The following is a 17,703-nucleotide window of genomic DNA, read 5'->3' on the forward strand; positions in this document are numbered from 1 at the left end:
TGCCAGCACCAGGAAGCACATCATTATACAGCCTCACACCATTATACAGGCTGTCAGTCAAGCACTGGGGGTGTGGCTGTACCTCCCACTCATGAATAGAGTGGACAGCTTGAATATGCTAATGACTCATTGGACATTTTACAGGTCATTTGCATACAGCTTTAGGACCTCATTGCTTAGGTTTACAGACATGTAGAGGGACAATGAAGGGATACAGGCAATGCTCTCTAATGGCAGTTTATGAAAATATATTTAGTTTAGGGGGGTTATTTTGCATGACGGGTTCTCTTTAAGGATCTGAAAGGGGCTGTGTTATATTATAAAGGGGCTGGGACTTGGGTGGAAAATAAAAACACTAATTTTTACCCTTCTCTGGCTCCCAGTTTCCCCATTCCCAGTTTTACATCCGATTTTTCAGGCCTGCAACAGGCTAGATGTTTCCGTAGGGTCATGAAGAGCTTTTTCATCCAATGAGTGGCTTCTTTGTTCCATGGGACGTCACTTCAGTTTCTCCAGGACTTTACGTCCCGTCCTCTGGTCTGAGGAGGCCAGTTGTCGGCTGTTGAGGGCCCAATGATCTCAGGCCCAAAAACCAGAGGTGTTTGAGCAGGGTGACCTCATCGAATGGAATAAAGTGTCCTTACAAGTTACTTACTTATTCCAAGACTCGGATCAAACTTCAGCGGACAATCTCTTAATTTTCTTACAATACAAGTCACATGTTCTCATTATGTGAGGGGAGGGTGAAACAAAAAGGCCTCTTATAAATTAACAAAGACCCTCGCCCAGGCGGGAAACGTCAGCGTGGGGCGATTGTAAGTCAATCTGGAGCCAGCGTGTGCTACTTAACGTGGGGATGATTTGTAAAGCCGCCAACATTTCCAATGATGAATGTGATCGCAGGTGGTTGTGAATAGCGGGTGTCAGACCAAACTTGTCTCTCCCCCTCCCCCCTCCCTCGCCCCAGCACAACGTACGATGGCTCTTGTAAACCTGTTCATTTTAAAGCGATCACCTGGGGTTTTTTCGGGAGCTGGGAGCATGCTTCTATAGTAAATGTAGCACTGAATCCCCCGCGGAGGTGTAATGCAAATTAAGGGCCTGCGCTATTCTGCGCCGTGGGTATTTATTATAGGTGGTGCCCTCCCGCCGAGTCCCTCTTTAAGGTCACAAGATGCGGTTTGTTCTTTAATGACGATCTTTGATTTACAGGCAGTTCACCTTTGTGCTGGAGGAGAAAGGAATTTTTTTTTTTCTCTCGATGGGCTATAGAAATCCCTTTTACCTTTTTTTTGTCTCGAAGCCTTCGGGGATGTATTGTCCGCGTCAGGTACAGGCTGAATGTAATCACCAGTAATCACGTAACAATGAGTGTAGGCCGAATTTGATTCATGCTTCAAGTATGAGCGCACAACGCGCTTGTTATATTGATCCGCTCTGTTCTGATGATTATGGGGCAAGAATTATGCGGCTCAAGATTTGACACAATCCACTAATCAAGTGCCGCAGCTCGTGATGGACCCCGGGACCACTAGAGACTTGTGGATAGTGCGCCGGCTGCATGGGATTGACTGCAGAGATGTGGCCAGGACTATGAATCCTTGTGCTACATAGAAACAGATCTAATGGCCATGCCTATGTATATTTATTATTATTTATGTATATTATTTTATTATATACCATATATACTCAAGTATTCAGCACAAAAAAACTCGGCTTATACTCAAGTAAAAAAACATATCAAAACTCGCCTTTCTGGCTTCCCCCGCTGCTGGCTATATACTGGGGCAGGGGGCTGGCTATATACTGGGGCAGGGGGCTGGCTATATACTGGGGCAGGGGGCTGGCTATATACTGCGGGGCAGGGGGCTGGCTATATACTGCGGGGCAGGGGGCTGGCTATATACTGCGGGGCAGGGGGCCGGCTATATACTGCGGGGCAGGGGGCCGGCTATATACTGCGGGGCAGGGGGCCGGCTATATACTGCGGGGCAGGGGGCCGGCTATATACTGCGGGGCAGGGGGCCGGCTATATACTGCGGGGCAGGGGGCCGGCTATATACTGCGGGGCAGGGGGCCGGCTATATACTGCGGGGCAGGGGGCCGGCTATATACTGCGGGGCAGGGGGCCGGCTATATACTGCGGGGCAGGGGGCCGGCTATATACTGCGGGGCAGGGGGCCGGCTATATACTGCGGGGCAGGGGGCCGGCTATATACTGCGGGGCAGGGGGCCGGCTATATACTGCGGGGCAGGGGGCCGGCTATATACTGCGGGGCAGGGGGCCGGCTATATACTGCGGGGCAGGGACCAATGCATTTCCCACCCTCGGCTTATACTCGAGTCAATATGTTTTCCAGGTTTTTGTGGTAAAATTAGGGGCCTCGGCTTATACTCGAGTATATACGGTATTTATATATAAAATATTATATCAAAATTATTATTATAATTTTTTTAACATTTTTTATATACATTTCCTAAAAAAAAACATCCGTTCTTCACGGGAGCCAAAAAGGCGTGGCCAAAACCCTCTATGGTCAGCCCATTGGCACTGCTCATGCAGAATAGGTAGTCCGGTTGAGAGAGAGTCTAAAGGATGTCAAAGGGCTTTCCTATAAAGGTCACCACATTTTAACATATACAGCTAGTGACCGGTTCCCATAGAGCACTATTAGCTACCTATGGCACGGGTGCCAGAGGTGGCACTCAGAGCCATTTCTCTGCAGTCCCAGGTAACTTTAGAGTTGCTGCTCTTAGTGCTAGTTTTAAGCAACACTTCATTGGCTGTTTGGAACTGAGGGAAAGTGAGAAGGTGTGGACAGGACTGAATTATCTTCGGAGGTCCTCCTGCTGGACCCTTTATTTTTCCTCTACAGAGAAACCCTGGAGAGAAGCTACAATGAGAGTCTTAATTTGCTCTCCTTCTTTCAACTGTATTGGTGTCCTCGGGGGCCGATACAATTGAAAGATGTGGAAGAACAAGTAGCAATAAGTTACTGCTAAAAATGCCATGTTGGCACTTCACGGTAAATAAGTGGATTTTGGTTGTAGCTTGGGCACTCGGTCTCTAAAAGGTTCGCCATCACTAACCTATAGACACCCATTCTTAGTAAAAAATTGTTTCTCTTACATCCCCATAAATCAACTTTATCTTATATTCCCTGGCATCAGAGAAGGCTTGTCTTGCTCCATCGGCCCCTCCCATCTCTCTTTTCAGTATGTCATGTGACCTGAGTGACATCATCACAGGTCCTTTAGCCTCCTAACATTAGCAAATTATACACCGTGCATATATCTGATCACATGAAAAGACAGCAGCCTTCATGGACTTCTATTTCTCCCCATCCTCCATGGAGGCTGCTGTAATTTTTATGTGTTGGGTACATAGACTTTGCAGATGTAACAGGACCTTTGGTGTGCACATGATTTTAAGTGTCCAATGATGTAACAGAGCTGTCCATATAGCTGAATATCATAGCCTATCCATCAGAAACAAGTCAATAAAGTAAAATCTACTATGCAGGACTCTACTATGCAGGCCTCTACTATGCAGGACTCGCTTGCATATAAGTTTACAAACTGGTTTTTATAACATTGCAGGCACGGAATGGAACTATTAAGGGATAAGGGCAATGTTTTTTTTTAACCATAGATTTTTTTTATGAAGCCTTTATTTTGGGTGGGTCATTTGCCTGGTCAGGTTCTCTTTAAACATCATGTCCCCTATCCAATGGACAGATGTATAATCTATGACCATCTGAACACTGGGACCCTCCTAGATTGTACACTGGGGCTCCCCAAATCTCTCGATGGAGGTAGTATTTTGCATGTGGCCTCATTGATCACTAATGGTCCTAATATGAGGTTTTACAATCCATTTTAGTTCTGTTGGTTTAATCCCCCAGCCACAATATATCTATGGGCAGTTCTCTATAGGAATATGCAGTAAATATGATTTATAACCAGACCTTTATTTCAACTCAACTTTTTTTTCCCCCCCTGGCTGCGTTCACACGCGGCGTTTACATTTACAGCTGGGGAGAGCAGATTTTTTAAAATGACATTGCTGTTGACATTTGTTTACAAAACGTGATGTTAACACAATCTGGTAACATTGTGTTAACAAAATACACCGCAAATGTTAATAGCAACCTAATCGGGCAAATCTCATCAGCATGATTTCTATTTGTTTGCAACCCAACACGCCACTTTGGAATAGATAGGGTGTGGAGCTGAACGGACGGGTCCCCTTCCCACGGTCTCTCCACATGACTTCTCCTAAATTTTGGACCAGATTTGACTTGTTCTAAACCAGTGGAACCTGGCATAGATCAGGGTAGAGCGGCGGGTCTCCATTTTGGATTTACTAAGAGGCTCTATCTAAATTTGGTGTGCAGTAAGGGTGATGCCTCAAACGGCGTTTTGGTCAGTTTTTAAGCATGCGTTTTCAGTCCGTTTAAAAAAACATCAGTTTGTGAAAGTTTTTGTCCATTTTTCCCAATTATCTTAATGAATGAACAGGTTGTAAGCAGCCAAACTTGGTAAACTGTCAAAAACTGTTGCGTTTTTAAACGGATTGAAAACCCATTCTTAAAAACGGACCAAAAACGTTGTGTGTGGCATCACCCCAAGGCTGATGTTTTAAAATGGCAGTCTTAGTAAATGCCCCCACTTTGTGTTCAGTAGTTAAGCCCTTTATGATCATCTGATTGCAGATTGCTCTAGGTTCCCCACAGTGGCCACTACAGGAGGTGAGTGGTATTGCATGCCACCGCTTTAAATAATTGATTGACATTGTAAAACGCGTTGTGCTTAGGCCCTCACAGTCTGATTATCGCAGAGACTCCCCTCTGCGGCTAAAATACTTGTCATAAATCTTACACCAGATACTCGGCTTATTATATGCCGTATGAGGAAACCTTTCAGGTCTTTGCTGCCGATGTATTTGTGATGAGATCTTCAGCAGCTGGATGCAGGAAAGTTTTAAAAAAGCAAAATAAACCAAATGCATAAATCTCTCCGTCTATGTATGTAAAAAGTGTAAGAGTTTATTGCCTGCTGAGCGGAGAGGAGAAAGTTCACCTTGCCTTGTTTTATAAGTGGAAAACACTATTACATCTTGCACGTTACTTCTTATGCAGTTTGCAAAGGCCAGAGATAGTGGAAATGTAAAATGCCAGGACGTGCCGAGAAAAATAGAACAATTACTTAAAAGAAAAAAAAAAAATCGGAATTGGGTTTTAAAAGGTTACATGGGGTTTTGTGTTTCTGTAGCTTAAAGGGACAGACAAGCAGATAGATCAGATTGTGCCTGATGTCATGGGAAAGAGGTTTTTTTTTTTTCCTCCCACATTTAATTATAGATGGAAAAGAGAAAAACTTGGGGGTTTTTGTAGTGTAGTCAGAATAAAATTGAGCTATGGACAGCACTATAGGTCAATGTTATAGGTATAGGGTAGAAGGTGGCTCAGTGGTTAGCATTACAGCCTTGCAGCGCTGGGGTCCTGGATTCAAGTCCCAACCAGGTCAACATCTGCAAAGAGTTTGTATGTTCTCTCTGTGTTTGCGTGGGTCTCCTCCGGTTTCCTCCCACACTCCAAAACTTAGATTAGATTGTGAGCCCCATTGGGGACAGGAACTGATTTGGCAAAGCTCTGTGTAGTGCTGCAGAGGATTATTAAGATAATTGTATCTTAAGTCCTTTGGCCACAGCACAAAAAATGGCAGTGACAGGTACCCATAGGGCCCTGTTACATTTTTTTTTTACATTTATTTACATTTTACTTAATGTAAAAAGATAATTTCCACCTAGATTCCTATAAATCAACTTTATCTTGTATTATCTTGTATAATCCCTCCTATCTACTCCTTTCCATGTCCCAAGCCTTTTCTCAGCATGTCATTTGGGTGATGTCATCTAAGGTCCTTTACCCAGTTACGTTTGCAACATTTACCCCATGCATATATCTGGTCACATGAAATCACAGCAGACTCCATATACTTCTACTTCTCCTCATCCTCCATGGAGGCTGCTGTGATTTCATGTGATTGGATACATACATGTGGAAGACATTGCAAATGTAACAGGACCTTAGATGACCTCGCCCTAGTCACATTCTCTCTTAATGTGCCACACAGCAGCATCATCCTAGCAGCAAAAAGCTGCATATGTACAGATTCTGGTCCAAGGCACAAGAGAGGCGACAGGTAGCACCCTGTGTTCTTGTCATGGGCGTGTGTAATGTTTAAATGAAACCTACCATTTGATTTGATGCGTTATGAAGTAAACATACCTTGAGACTGCTGTAGCTACACTAATGCAGGATCCTGTCTTGGTTAATCCCTGAGTTGAGTGGTTTTTCTGAAAAAACTATTATAACATTCAGGAGCTTGTCAGGAGTCAGACTGGGTTCCTTGTTCAACACATTACACACGGAGTTTGTAATTACAAATGGAGGTTAGTCAAGACATGACTAATCAACCTGAGCTGGATCACTCATACACAGCAGCTGGGGGATGGTGCAGCAATTGATTATTCTGCCTTCAGGCACAACCCAGGGATTACATCATCCTCTCCTGCAGTGAATAACTCAGTGCTAGGAGAAGCACTGAACCAGCCATAGAAGGGACAGAGCTTCATTATCAAATCTGTTTTATCAGCAAAACCACTCAGCTCAGGGATTAACCAAGATATGATCCTGCATCAGTGTAGCCACAGCATTCTCAAGGTATGTGTGCTTCATAATGCATCACAAATGGTAGTAACTCATTTCGGGGAAAGAAACATTGAATATTCTGCATAAGGAGCAGAGACCCCTCACTCTCCGCCATCTGAGATGGGAAATTAAGGTTTTACTAGAGAACATTCAGTAGATGGGCACCAGTCATACACCATTGCTGTCTGTTTGCATTTGCAGTATAGCTGTCACACCAATCTGATGGATGTGTCTGGTCCTGCCGGAGCTCCGTCCGTTATCCAATTTTTCCCCTACTGCACTCATACATAGGTGGACGGCCTGGCGTTTAGGGTGAGGGGAGACTATGATTTTACTGAAGAGATGAAATGTTGTCCAGATGAGCCGTGTGCAGAGCGCTGGGATGTGTACATATGGTGCGGCAGACGTGTGCAGCTCAGGACTTCCCACACACAGATCTGCCTCCCCCAGAAGCAATCTGCACTTATTATCTTCTTACTGATGCCACAAACTAGTTCTGCTCAAGTTCTTCTGATTATTTTACCTTTACCCTCTTATTTAGTTTCTTGAGCTTTAGGTTTATGTAGCAGCTCTTCCTGTTCTGGAATGTTACCAAATATTGTAACCACTGAATCTCTGATAACTGCAATTACCATACAATTCAGTAAGAGAGCGGGGTTTTTGGTGGACTTCTGCTGTAACACAAATTCAGCTCTTGAGTAACTCGAGATCCGTACAGGATAAGTAATGTCATGTATGTACACAGTGACTGCACCAGCAGCAGAATAGTGAGTGCAGCTCTGGAGTATAATACAGGATGTAACTCAGGATCAGTACAGGATAAGTAATGTCATGTATGTACACAGTGACTGCACCAGCAGCAGAATAGTGAGTGCAGCTCTGGGGTATAATACAGGATGTAACTCAGGATCAGTACAGGATAAGTAATGTCATGTATGTACACAGTGACTGCACCAGCAGCAGAATAGTGAGTGCAGCTCTGGGGTATAATACAGGATGTAACTCAGGATCAGTACAGGATAACTAATGTCATGTATGTACACAGTGACTGCACCAGCAGCAGAATAGTGAGTGCAGCTCTGGAGTATAATACAGGATGTAACTCGGGATCAGTACAGGATAAGTAATGTAATGTATGTACATAGTGACTTCACCAGCAGCAGAATAGTGAGTGCAGCTCTGGGGTATAATAAAGGATATAACTCAGGATCAGTACAGGATAAGTAATGTCATGTATGTACACAGTGACTGCACCAGCAGCAGAATAGTGAGTGCAGCTCTGGGGTATAATAAAGGATATAACTCAGGATCAGTACAGGATAAGTAATGTCATGTATGTACACAGTGACTGCACCAGCAGCAGAATAGTGAGTGCAGCTCTGGGGTATAATACAGGATGTAACTCAGGATCAGTACAGGGTAAGTATTGTCATGTATGTACACAGTGACTGCTCCAGCAGCAGAATAGTGAGTGCAGTTCTGGAGTATAATACAGGATGTAACTCAGGATCAGGACAGGATAAGTAATGTCATGTATGTACACAGTGACTGCACCAGCAGCAGAATAGTGAGTGCAGCTCTGCGGTATAATACAGGATGTAACTCAGGATCAGTACAGGATAAGTAACGTCATGTATGTACACAGTGACTGCACCAGCAGCAGAATAGTGAGTGCAGCTCTGGAGTATAATACAGGATGTAACTCAGGATCAGTACAGGATAAGTAATGTCATGTATGTACACAGTGACTGCACCAGCAGCAGAATAGTGCGTGCAGCTCTGGAGTATAATACAGGATGTAACTCAGGATCAGTACAGGATAAGTAATGTCATGTATGTACACGGTGACTGCACCAGCAGCAGAATAGTGGGAGCAGCTCTGGGGTATAATACAGGATGTAACTCAGGATCAGTACAGGATAAGTAATGTCATGTATGTACACAGTGACTGCACCAGCAGCAGAATAGTGAGTGCAGCTCTGGAGTATAATACAGGATGTAACTCAGGATCAGTACAGGATAAGTAACGTCTAGTATTTACAATTTTACTCCCTTTTTCCGCAGATTATTTCTGCATATATTGACTATAGTGACACAGTTTTACTCTGTTTCTCCCTCCTCTTCGGTGGTGACTTATGTTGGAGTTGGCCGGTGATATTTGGCTCTTCTTCTGTGGCTGCATGTTCTTCTTTCTGTGGAACATCCCAAGCTTTTGGACGCCCTAGAGCCCCCTTTAAACCTTCCAATTACTGTGGGTGTTTGCTGAGTACATTGCTGTTATTGCCAGTATCTGCTGGGTAGCGTCAGGCGTTGGCCGCGCCGCTCTCTCTGTGTGGTCAGGCTGGAGTATAATTGTACAGTTCTGTGTCTCCTCCGTGGTAGCACGCGCCTCTTTCACAGAGTAAACAACTTGTGGGATCGGAGCTGAAATTTAAAGGTGTAGATCAGAATAATTCCTACACCATATTTCTTCGAATGGAGTCCGTCAGTAGATTTGAGCGTGCCGAATTAGATGGTACCAGGAATCGGCCCTAGAGATTCATGTAACCATAGTCTTTGTGTGCTCCGTAGCTGCAGGACTGTGAAAAATCTATTTTTATTTTGCATGATTGTAGCTTGTAGCATGATGTTCTCCAGTCATTGCAAGTTGGCCCCTGTCGACATGAGTGGGACTCTCCGCTATGGGACCCCCATGGATCTTGATAACGGGAGTCCTGTACCCCTGTTGTGCTCGTGAGCATCATAGAGATGAACGGAGCATCCGAAGCAAGCGCAACTGGCTGCTCCGGTTATCGTGAGTGCATCCAGTTCTTGAGATCTGTGGGGGTCCCCCATCACTGAGACTCCCACCAATTAGGTCCTATCTCGAGGACTTGCTAAGACTGCTTTTAAGTGAGGACACCTTGTAAGGGTCTCCTCACACTGCTGTTCTATGCATTGAGCTTCTTCATAGTCTCTTTCTCCTCTTCTTCAAGTGACTTTTGCTCCATGTGTCTCCATGGACCTGCTAGAGCCTCCACTCCGAGTAGAGGGCTGTGGTCGGGAAGTAAGAGTGCTCTTTACGGAGACTTTGCCCATTAAGGTCGCCATCTAGGCGTGTGGACACTTAAAGCCATTGATGCTCCACTAGGGGATTCTGGAAAATATTCAAATAAGTTTTTCAGGATAAGGAAAACCACACCCCTTTTAGCTACTTTGTAAAGCTTCTCCCTTGACATCGAGCATGACTTTCAAGAAGCCTAATGACATGATGCAGGTTTTAAACCAAACCAGTTCATCTATTCCAAAAGAAACCGATTCCTAACTGTAGACAGCGATGTTCTGATGTGGCTGCACCCCTCAGGAGCAGTTTAGTGCAGTCATCTAAGGACCCAGCAGTGTGAGGACATACTCCTCCTGACGAAATCCACAACTAAAATCCATCAGGATATTTGGTCTCCTTCCTTTTAAAATCAACTTTTCATAATATGCTCTGGTTCTAGAACCGCTCTGGGGACTCGTTACTATAACATAGGCTGTTATCCCCCCATTCTCCCACCCCCACTTTTTGCGAATAACAGCAGGCAGAGGGGGGGGGGGGGGGAAGTACAGAGATGGCAATGGTGGGGGTGGGTTTGAGACAGTGTAACGGCCGCTAGATTATACAGGCAGATGGAGGCGGGAGAGGGGAGCAGAGGGGGAGACATGTTCTGCTCATTGTAACAGCCTCTAATGCTGTTACTCTGATGAGCTCTGGAAACGCCCACCAGAGCCCTTCTGACTCATTAGCATAATTTTAAAAGTTGATTTTAGAAGGAAGGAGGCCATTGATAATGAATTTAAGAAGACCACAGTCCCGGTGCCTGGATCGGAGGGGGGGGTCTTAGTGTTTAGACCCTCACTGGTGCCATTAGGTCCTCTCATTGAGTGATGACCTGTCACTTTGCTCCATCCCCTTTAAAGGATACGTTGGAAATTTTTAGTTACCTGAAAAAAGGCGATTTTCCTGTTTTTTTTTTTTTTTTTGAGTCTTAGTCCTGTAGAATGGAGAATGGTATTGGCGCGGCTCCCCCGTACCTCTCCTCCTCCTCCTCCTCCTCCTTCCTGCAGGCGAAGAGTTAAGCGCACACGTTCCCAGCTGGGAGAGACCCCGGCCGTCCATGTCTTCACAGATGTTCGTCTTTTGCGCTCGGGGGCCTTTGTGACAAGGTAGAGATGCAGTTTTCAGATTTAACGTGTTCTCGCTGTGGAATCGCTCACAGCGAGGTTTTATGATCAACCTTTCCCCACAAATAGAGTTGAAATGCTGAACATTTGCAATCGTAAAACTTTAAGGCTCAGGTTTTTTTTTATATATCTTTATTTTTTTGCATTTTACAGTTACTTTTTTTTATTGTTTTGACTATGAAAAGAGTGTTTTACGGGTCAGTAGTAAAGTGTTTTTATTTATTTTTTTAATTTTTTGCATTTTTTTTCCCCTCTGGTAACGAATAAGAGTTCAAATTTTTTTTTTTTTCCTTTTGTATTTTAGCGTTTTTAAGCAGAATGAATTCCTGGCTGCGCACTCTGTGGCCGCCGTTCATTATAATACCGTGAATTCCATCGATAAAATAATAAATACAAAATTTTTCATTTATTGCAGCAGTTTCTTTAGGAGAATTTCCTCGCTCGTACAGTTTTTAGGGGAAGACGCAGCAAACGGATGAGAGAAATCTATTTCATGGTTTGCTTAAAATTACTTAAAATCCATATTTGTAATAAAACTAGGCCTGTGGCCTTTTATGGGGTTTTTTTTCTTTTCGGTTTGTTGGATTTTCTATCACCGGTTTTGAAATAAAACTAAAATCGGCTGGGCTAAAGACAGGAAGAGGGTAAAGGGCGTTCACTTCTACCGTATTGTTAAAGCTTTGTGAAAAATGGTCTTAAAGGGATCCTGTCATATTGGAATATAGTCCTATCTGCAGGCAGCATGTTATAGAGCAGGTGGAGCTCAGCAGATTGTACATAGTGTCCTATCTGCAGGCAGCATGTTATAGAGCAGGAGGAGCTGAGCAGATTGTACATAGTGTCCTATCTGCAGGCAGCATGTTATAGAGCAGGATAAGGTTAGCAGATTGTACATAGTGTCCTATCTGCAGGCAGCATCCTATATAGCAAGAGGAGCTGAGGAGATTGTACATAGTGTCCTATCTGCAGGCAGAATGTTATAGAGCAGGAGGAGCTGGGCATATTGTATATTGTATCTGCAGAAGGTGTGTTATAGAGCAGTGGAAGTGGAGCAGATTGAAAATAGTGCCCTATCTGCAGTCAACATCTCAAAGAGCTAATATTTGCTAAACTTTATTTTTTTTTTTTTTACTGTACCTTCACAAATTCTTAAAAAAAAATACATAAACCCTTTTTTTTTTTTGTTTTTTTTTGTTTTTACATATTTTTTTTCTCCCTTGATATTTCAGATCGTTTGATAGTCCCGAACATGTTCTTTCGTGTTCCGTATAGTAGCTATGTTTCCGCACTTGGTGTAGCAGTCACGTGAGATCAGTGCAAAAGGTGAAATTAAAGTAATAAGTGATAAATTTTATTTATGTTTTATATTCTAGGGCGCCCAAGTGACCACCAGGCGATGGCTGAACCTGCAGGAATATCAGAGCAAGAAGCTGATGGCGGATAACGGCGTCACGGTACAGAGGTTCTTTGTCGCGGACAGCGCTCCCGAAGCCCTTGAGGCCGCCAAGAGACTAAGTATGAGTTACCTTCCTGTAGGAATCGCTATGATTGCCTAATATTATGAAAACCGCTGTTATTCCTCCTGGAAATTGCTGAATCAATCTGCCTTCCTCTTTGTCAGTGCGGTTTCTGCTTTTATAGCCTGACCTTATAAGCACTAATGCCGTGCTGTTAGATTGTGTTAGAGCGACCCTCATAGCGGAGGAGAATGGTGAAACTCGCCGCCTCTTTATTTAGACTTTTTTCAAGGAATAACAGAGGCACAGCAAGTGTTCAAGAAAAGGTATTGAAGGGAAACTCTCCATAAAAACTGACACCAAACTTTTCCACAGCTTCTCCCCTCTGCTCTGAGTAACTACTGTAGCGCAGGGGAGGGGCTGGGAAACAGCCCGCCACAGAGAGTTAAGAGAACAGCAGTGTGAGGAGAGGCCCCCGGTGAAATATTGCCTTTTTATTCCTTAATTCTTTGGGAGATGTCAATAATTGTGAGAAGGGGTTTGTGCTTGGTAGGAAGAATAACAAAAATAGGTGTCGGAGCGGGCACAGCCCCGCCTATTGTGCAACGGAAGCTAATATGCATACAGCTAAAAATGTCATTTTCTATTGGATTATTGGAATACAAGAAGAGCTGGTCTAGAAAGTATTTTCTACTTTTGGGGTAATCCAGGTAGAGGTAGATTCCAAGGGAACTTATTCCTTCTAGAATTCCCTCTTTTATGTGAAATCTTAAGTCACTTGAAAATGAGCAGGGAAGAGTCAGATTTTGCCTGAAATTAGTCAAATTTCGAGGCTGCAGGAGAAGTGTTCAGACCCCCCCCCCAATCATCTTTTCTATAGCACCTAGAAGGAAACTTCTGGTGTTGTATTAAAGATAAGAATCTCATCTTTCAAATCACATCAGGCTTGTGGTTCTGGGATTTCATACCCAGTCTGATGTGTCTAGTAGTTTAATGGGATAAAATCTGTTGACCAGTTCCGTTTATGTCCTTTAGTTGCACATCTTGCACATATATATATATATATTTTATATTATATGGCCACTATATGGATGGATTAGGTTTCCCATAGTTGCTCCCAATTCTGGTTCCTATAAGCGGGAGTTTGTGCCCTGATCCCAGTAAGACCTAAGTGACATGCGCTGTGTAATCCCTCGCATCCTCCCTTGTAGCCTTTGTATTTACAGGTCAGCCGGAGCCCGATGGGTTAACAATTAACGTTTTTTTCCCATCTCCGCACTGCAGTCCTCTCCGTTGTGTTGCAAATGGCTCCATTAAAATTACATTTTTTTTGTGTGTTATTGTTCACAGCAGGATCCCACAGTTTTGTTTTGGGCCAAAACTGTGAAATTTAATGATCACTATTTGTTTTTTTTTTTTCTCCTCTATATTAAAAGTTGCATCAGCTTTATAGGCTCGTAATTATTATTAGTATTATAATAGACTAAAAGGGGTCGTCCTTCTAAAATCCTAGACTCCCGATGAGTAAAATGAAAGATCTATGTGAGCACAGTGTTCTGTGCCGGTTCCTGCTCCCCAATTCTCGGACCTGTGGAATTGGGGAGCAGGAACCGGCACGGAACACTGTTGTCACATAGATCTTTCATCGTAGGTTATGAGAAGGTCAACCCTAAGGCGTGTGATTGGCTCCTGAGGTCACCTCAACAACATACGAGGTATTGGGGCTCATTTACTTACCCTTTCCTGTTGCGATCCAGCGGCGCGTTCTCCGACGAGGATTCGGGTTCTGCCGGGATTCACTAAGGTCCGTGCGTCCAATGACCACCAGGTGTCGCTGCTGCATGGAGGTCCGCCGGAGTTCACCACCTTCTCCTTGGTGCATGTAAGTGCTGATCTTGCTACACAAATTTTATTTATTTTTTTTTAAATTCCACGTTTTTTCCAAATCCGTCGGGATTTCTGACGGCCAGGCCTCACGATTTCCGTTGCATGCAAGCCGGCGCCGATGCGCCAAAATCCCGGGGCAATTCAGGGCAAATCGGAAATCGTTGGGAAACCTGACGAAAGTGCGCGATTCGGCCCCTTGGTTAATGAGCCCCATTCTGTCTGCGTTCTGATGGGCCGTGATACTTGGAAGATGGGAGATTTCGACAAAATTCACATCGGGAAAAGCCAAACATTGAATTCTGGTCCAATTTTTGACCTGGATTTTTTGTTATGTAGGGTATGTGCAGTACAAAATTTTTGTGGTTTTCACTGGCCCATAGTCTTCCATTAAAAACAAAAACAAAAAAAACCTCACAAATCGGCAAAGCCACAGCAGAGACCTGACAGGTTTTTTTTTTTTTTTTTTTTTTTGGTGGGGAAAAATAAAATGAAAAACTTTTTTAAAATGGCGCACACATAAGTTTGGAAGAATTTGGAAAGGTTTTGGAGCCTGCATTCATCCATTTTTTTAATTTTTTTTTTTCCCTCCCCAATCCTAAAGAGGGGAAACTATGCAAGAGGAGAAAAATCTACATCTACTTCCTAAATTTTTACCTCCTGAAAGTCTTGTATGAGCAGATTGTCCTAATGGGTAGAGATAAGCGAACCTCACATTCCCAATCGGGTTCGGCGCATGACCCAGACACATTACCGGATTGGTGGCCGAAGAGCAAATCCTGCAAATTGATGCCCGTTACAGCTAGCCATGGCTATGAGTGGTCACGGGCAAGTTCCTGACCAATCAGTCATGACTAGTTGCTATGGCTGTCCGTTTTCCGGATTGGCTTTTCGGCTGACTATCCGGTAATGTGTCCAGGTTACACGCCCAACCCGATTAGGAACAAGAGGTCCGCTTATATCTACTAATAGGACTTACGTTTTTTTTACATTGATTCCTCTCCGGTTGTCCAGGGTTTCGAGGCAGAGATGACTGTGTTTCTTCCCCGTTGTTACGGATAGTAGTTCGGGCTGAAGTCTGACTGTTACATCCATGTGTTGTGCGAGTTTTTATGTTCCTTTTCCCATTTAGCGTGATTATATTGAATCATTGCCGTTTTTCGGCAGTCGGCAGGCACGTCGCCATTAAAGGTGACGGAACGAGCTCGTCGCTGCCGTAATCCCGCTGCTCCGCACTCGCTTTCCATTCCGCCGCCGCTTCATAACTGTTCGTACTTTTCCAAAATGACCCCGTATCGCCTAGATTTACAGTAATGAGTGTAATGGGCGGGAGGACCACAAATCAAAATCTCATTTCACATGTGAGACACTAATGTTTCGCTGACTTATTGTTCGGCATCTTCCATTCCTTTATAAAATTGTAAACATACCTACCGGAGAGCGGAACACGAGAAGGTAACAGCAGAGAACTCTTATATTCTTATATTCGTTATCCATGGCCTCTTTCCTTCTAAAATTATGCCAATTAACCAAAAGTGCTATGGGTATCATTATCAGAGCCCTTCCATGCTGTAGCTTCACAGGCTGTTATACTGTTTCATCCCATTCACTCTCCCTAATGTAATATTATGGCACCCGGAAGATTCAGCAGACAGTGGTACCTCTGTACAGTGTAACAGCCTGTGAAGCTGCAGCATGAAGGGGCTCTCTAGTAACGCCCCCTCAGAGCACTTCAAGCTCATCAGCATAATTTTATTAGCTGATTGTAGAAGGTTGGAGTTTATAGTTAACAAATATAAGAAAACTGACAAAGTCATGGTGTCTGGATCTAAGAGTAAGTTTATAATGCTTTGTTTTGATGGATGATTCCTTTAAGGCTAGCCGTTTCTCTTTCATCTTCAAGGATTTTTTTTTTTTTTTTACTCCTTTTAAAGGGAATCTGTCAACTGCTTTTATCCCAATAAACTAGCAACTCCCTCAGGTTGGGTAAAAATATCCTTACTTGCATTCTCTCATTTGTTAAAAAAAAAAAAAAAACCCTCCAAAGTTTTATGCAAATGACCTGAGAAGAGTCATTTTTTGATTGCAATGAGGCTTGAGGGGGAAAGTCTCTTCCAATGCTCCTATATTTGGCTGCAGAATCTCGCGCCATGGTCCTGGTTCCTATGCACAAGCTTGGTACTGTTTCTTTACCCTATTATGGTTTCTTAGACAGGGGCTGTCTTAAAGGGAACCTGTCACCACATTTGCACATATACAGCTAGTGACAGGTTTGTATAGAGCTCTATTAACTGATTGCCTCCCTTCTTTTATCTAAAAATTATTTTGCTTGCATCCACATAAATCAGCTTTTATCTTATATAACCTGGCATCAGAGGGGGCGTGTCCTGCTTGTCCGGCCCCTCCCATCTAATCCTCCCCATGCCTTATGCCTCCATACTGGTCACACTTCATCTCGGGTCCTTTAGCGTCTTAACAAAAGCAAACTCTACCCCATGCACATATCTGACCACATGAAGTCACAGCAGCCTGCTATGTGTTGATGATATTGATGAAATCACTTAGCGGGCTTCCCCTTTAAGCATCGCCTTAAAGGAACAATCCTAATAACATTGCTACTTCATAAATGTCTCCTTGGTATTGAGCCCTTTTTTTAAATGGCCCCCGGTTCTGGCGTCTTCCCCATAATTCCCGTCATTTTAATTTCATCTCATTAGCAGTAGGAGCCCTAAAACACAAGCGCTCTTGTTCTACACACACAATACTGCTTCGCCAACTAATACAATGAGAGGCGCAATTATATGGAATACAATTTATAGCAGCGGGAAAGCAAAAGACATTGAGCCGAGCACATTACGTCCGGCGCGTCTCGTTACACCGGAGCTTTGTGTCTTAATGGACTGGATTTCCATCAAGAACATTTCTCACAAGCGCACAATGAGCGCAGCCTGAAAGGGCCAGATATTTGTCGGCTTTTTGCTGTTTTCATTGTGGGTTTTTCCCCCCCCCCCTCGATTTCTGAGAAAAATTCCTGCACATAAAAAGGAAGAGAAGAATAAAAGGGACTCGAGTTCGGCACGAAAGGAGGTTTCCTATAATGTTCCTTCGAAGATTGTTTTGCACACAAAATCTCCAAGTAGAGTCCACTATCTTGAAAGTTTGCAAATATATGTAAGCCCCGCCCACTTGCCAGTTCCACAGTACAGTCTTGGGACGCAGAAGTTGGAATTGGGCCTAGATTTGGGTCTTTTGTACATCGGCAATCTCCTTCAGCTCCATAGAGATGAACAGGACAGCACATTGGGAGCGATGAGGGGTCCAACCGGGGTACATCAACCTCATCAGACGTCATATTTTTAGTGATCTGTGGAGGTCCCATGCTTTTGTAGCCACCCATGGTGGGTTCTAGTGGTCCATTCTTGAAGGCGTCGAATCAAAGT

The 17,703-nt window shown here is 43.8% G+C and overlaps 1 protein-coding gene across 1 annotated transcript in view; it reads left to right on the forward strand.

The window, feature by feature from the left end:
- The window catches only part of SUCLG2 (succinate-CoA ligase GDP-forming subunit beta), a 138,859-nt gene that overhangs the window by 16,508 nt on the left and 104,648 nt on the right, over window positions 1-17,703 (forward strand). The window contains exon 2 of the mRNA XM_072126993.1: window positions 12,296-12,437. Coding sequence (XP_071983094.1) covers window positions 12,296-12,437 — 142 coding nt within the window. The remainder of the gene's footprint in view (window positions 1-12,295; window positions 12,438-17,703) is intronic.

Source organism: Engystomops pustulosus, chromosome 10 (genome assembly GCF_040894005.1).
Source record: "Engystomops pustulosus chromosome 10, aEngPut4.maternal, whole genome shotgun sequence".
Classification (NCBI taxonomy): Eukaryota; Metazoa; Chordata; class Amphibia; order Anura; family Leptodactylidae; genus Engystomops; species Engystomops pustulosus.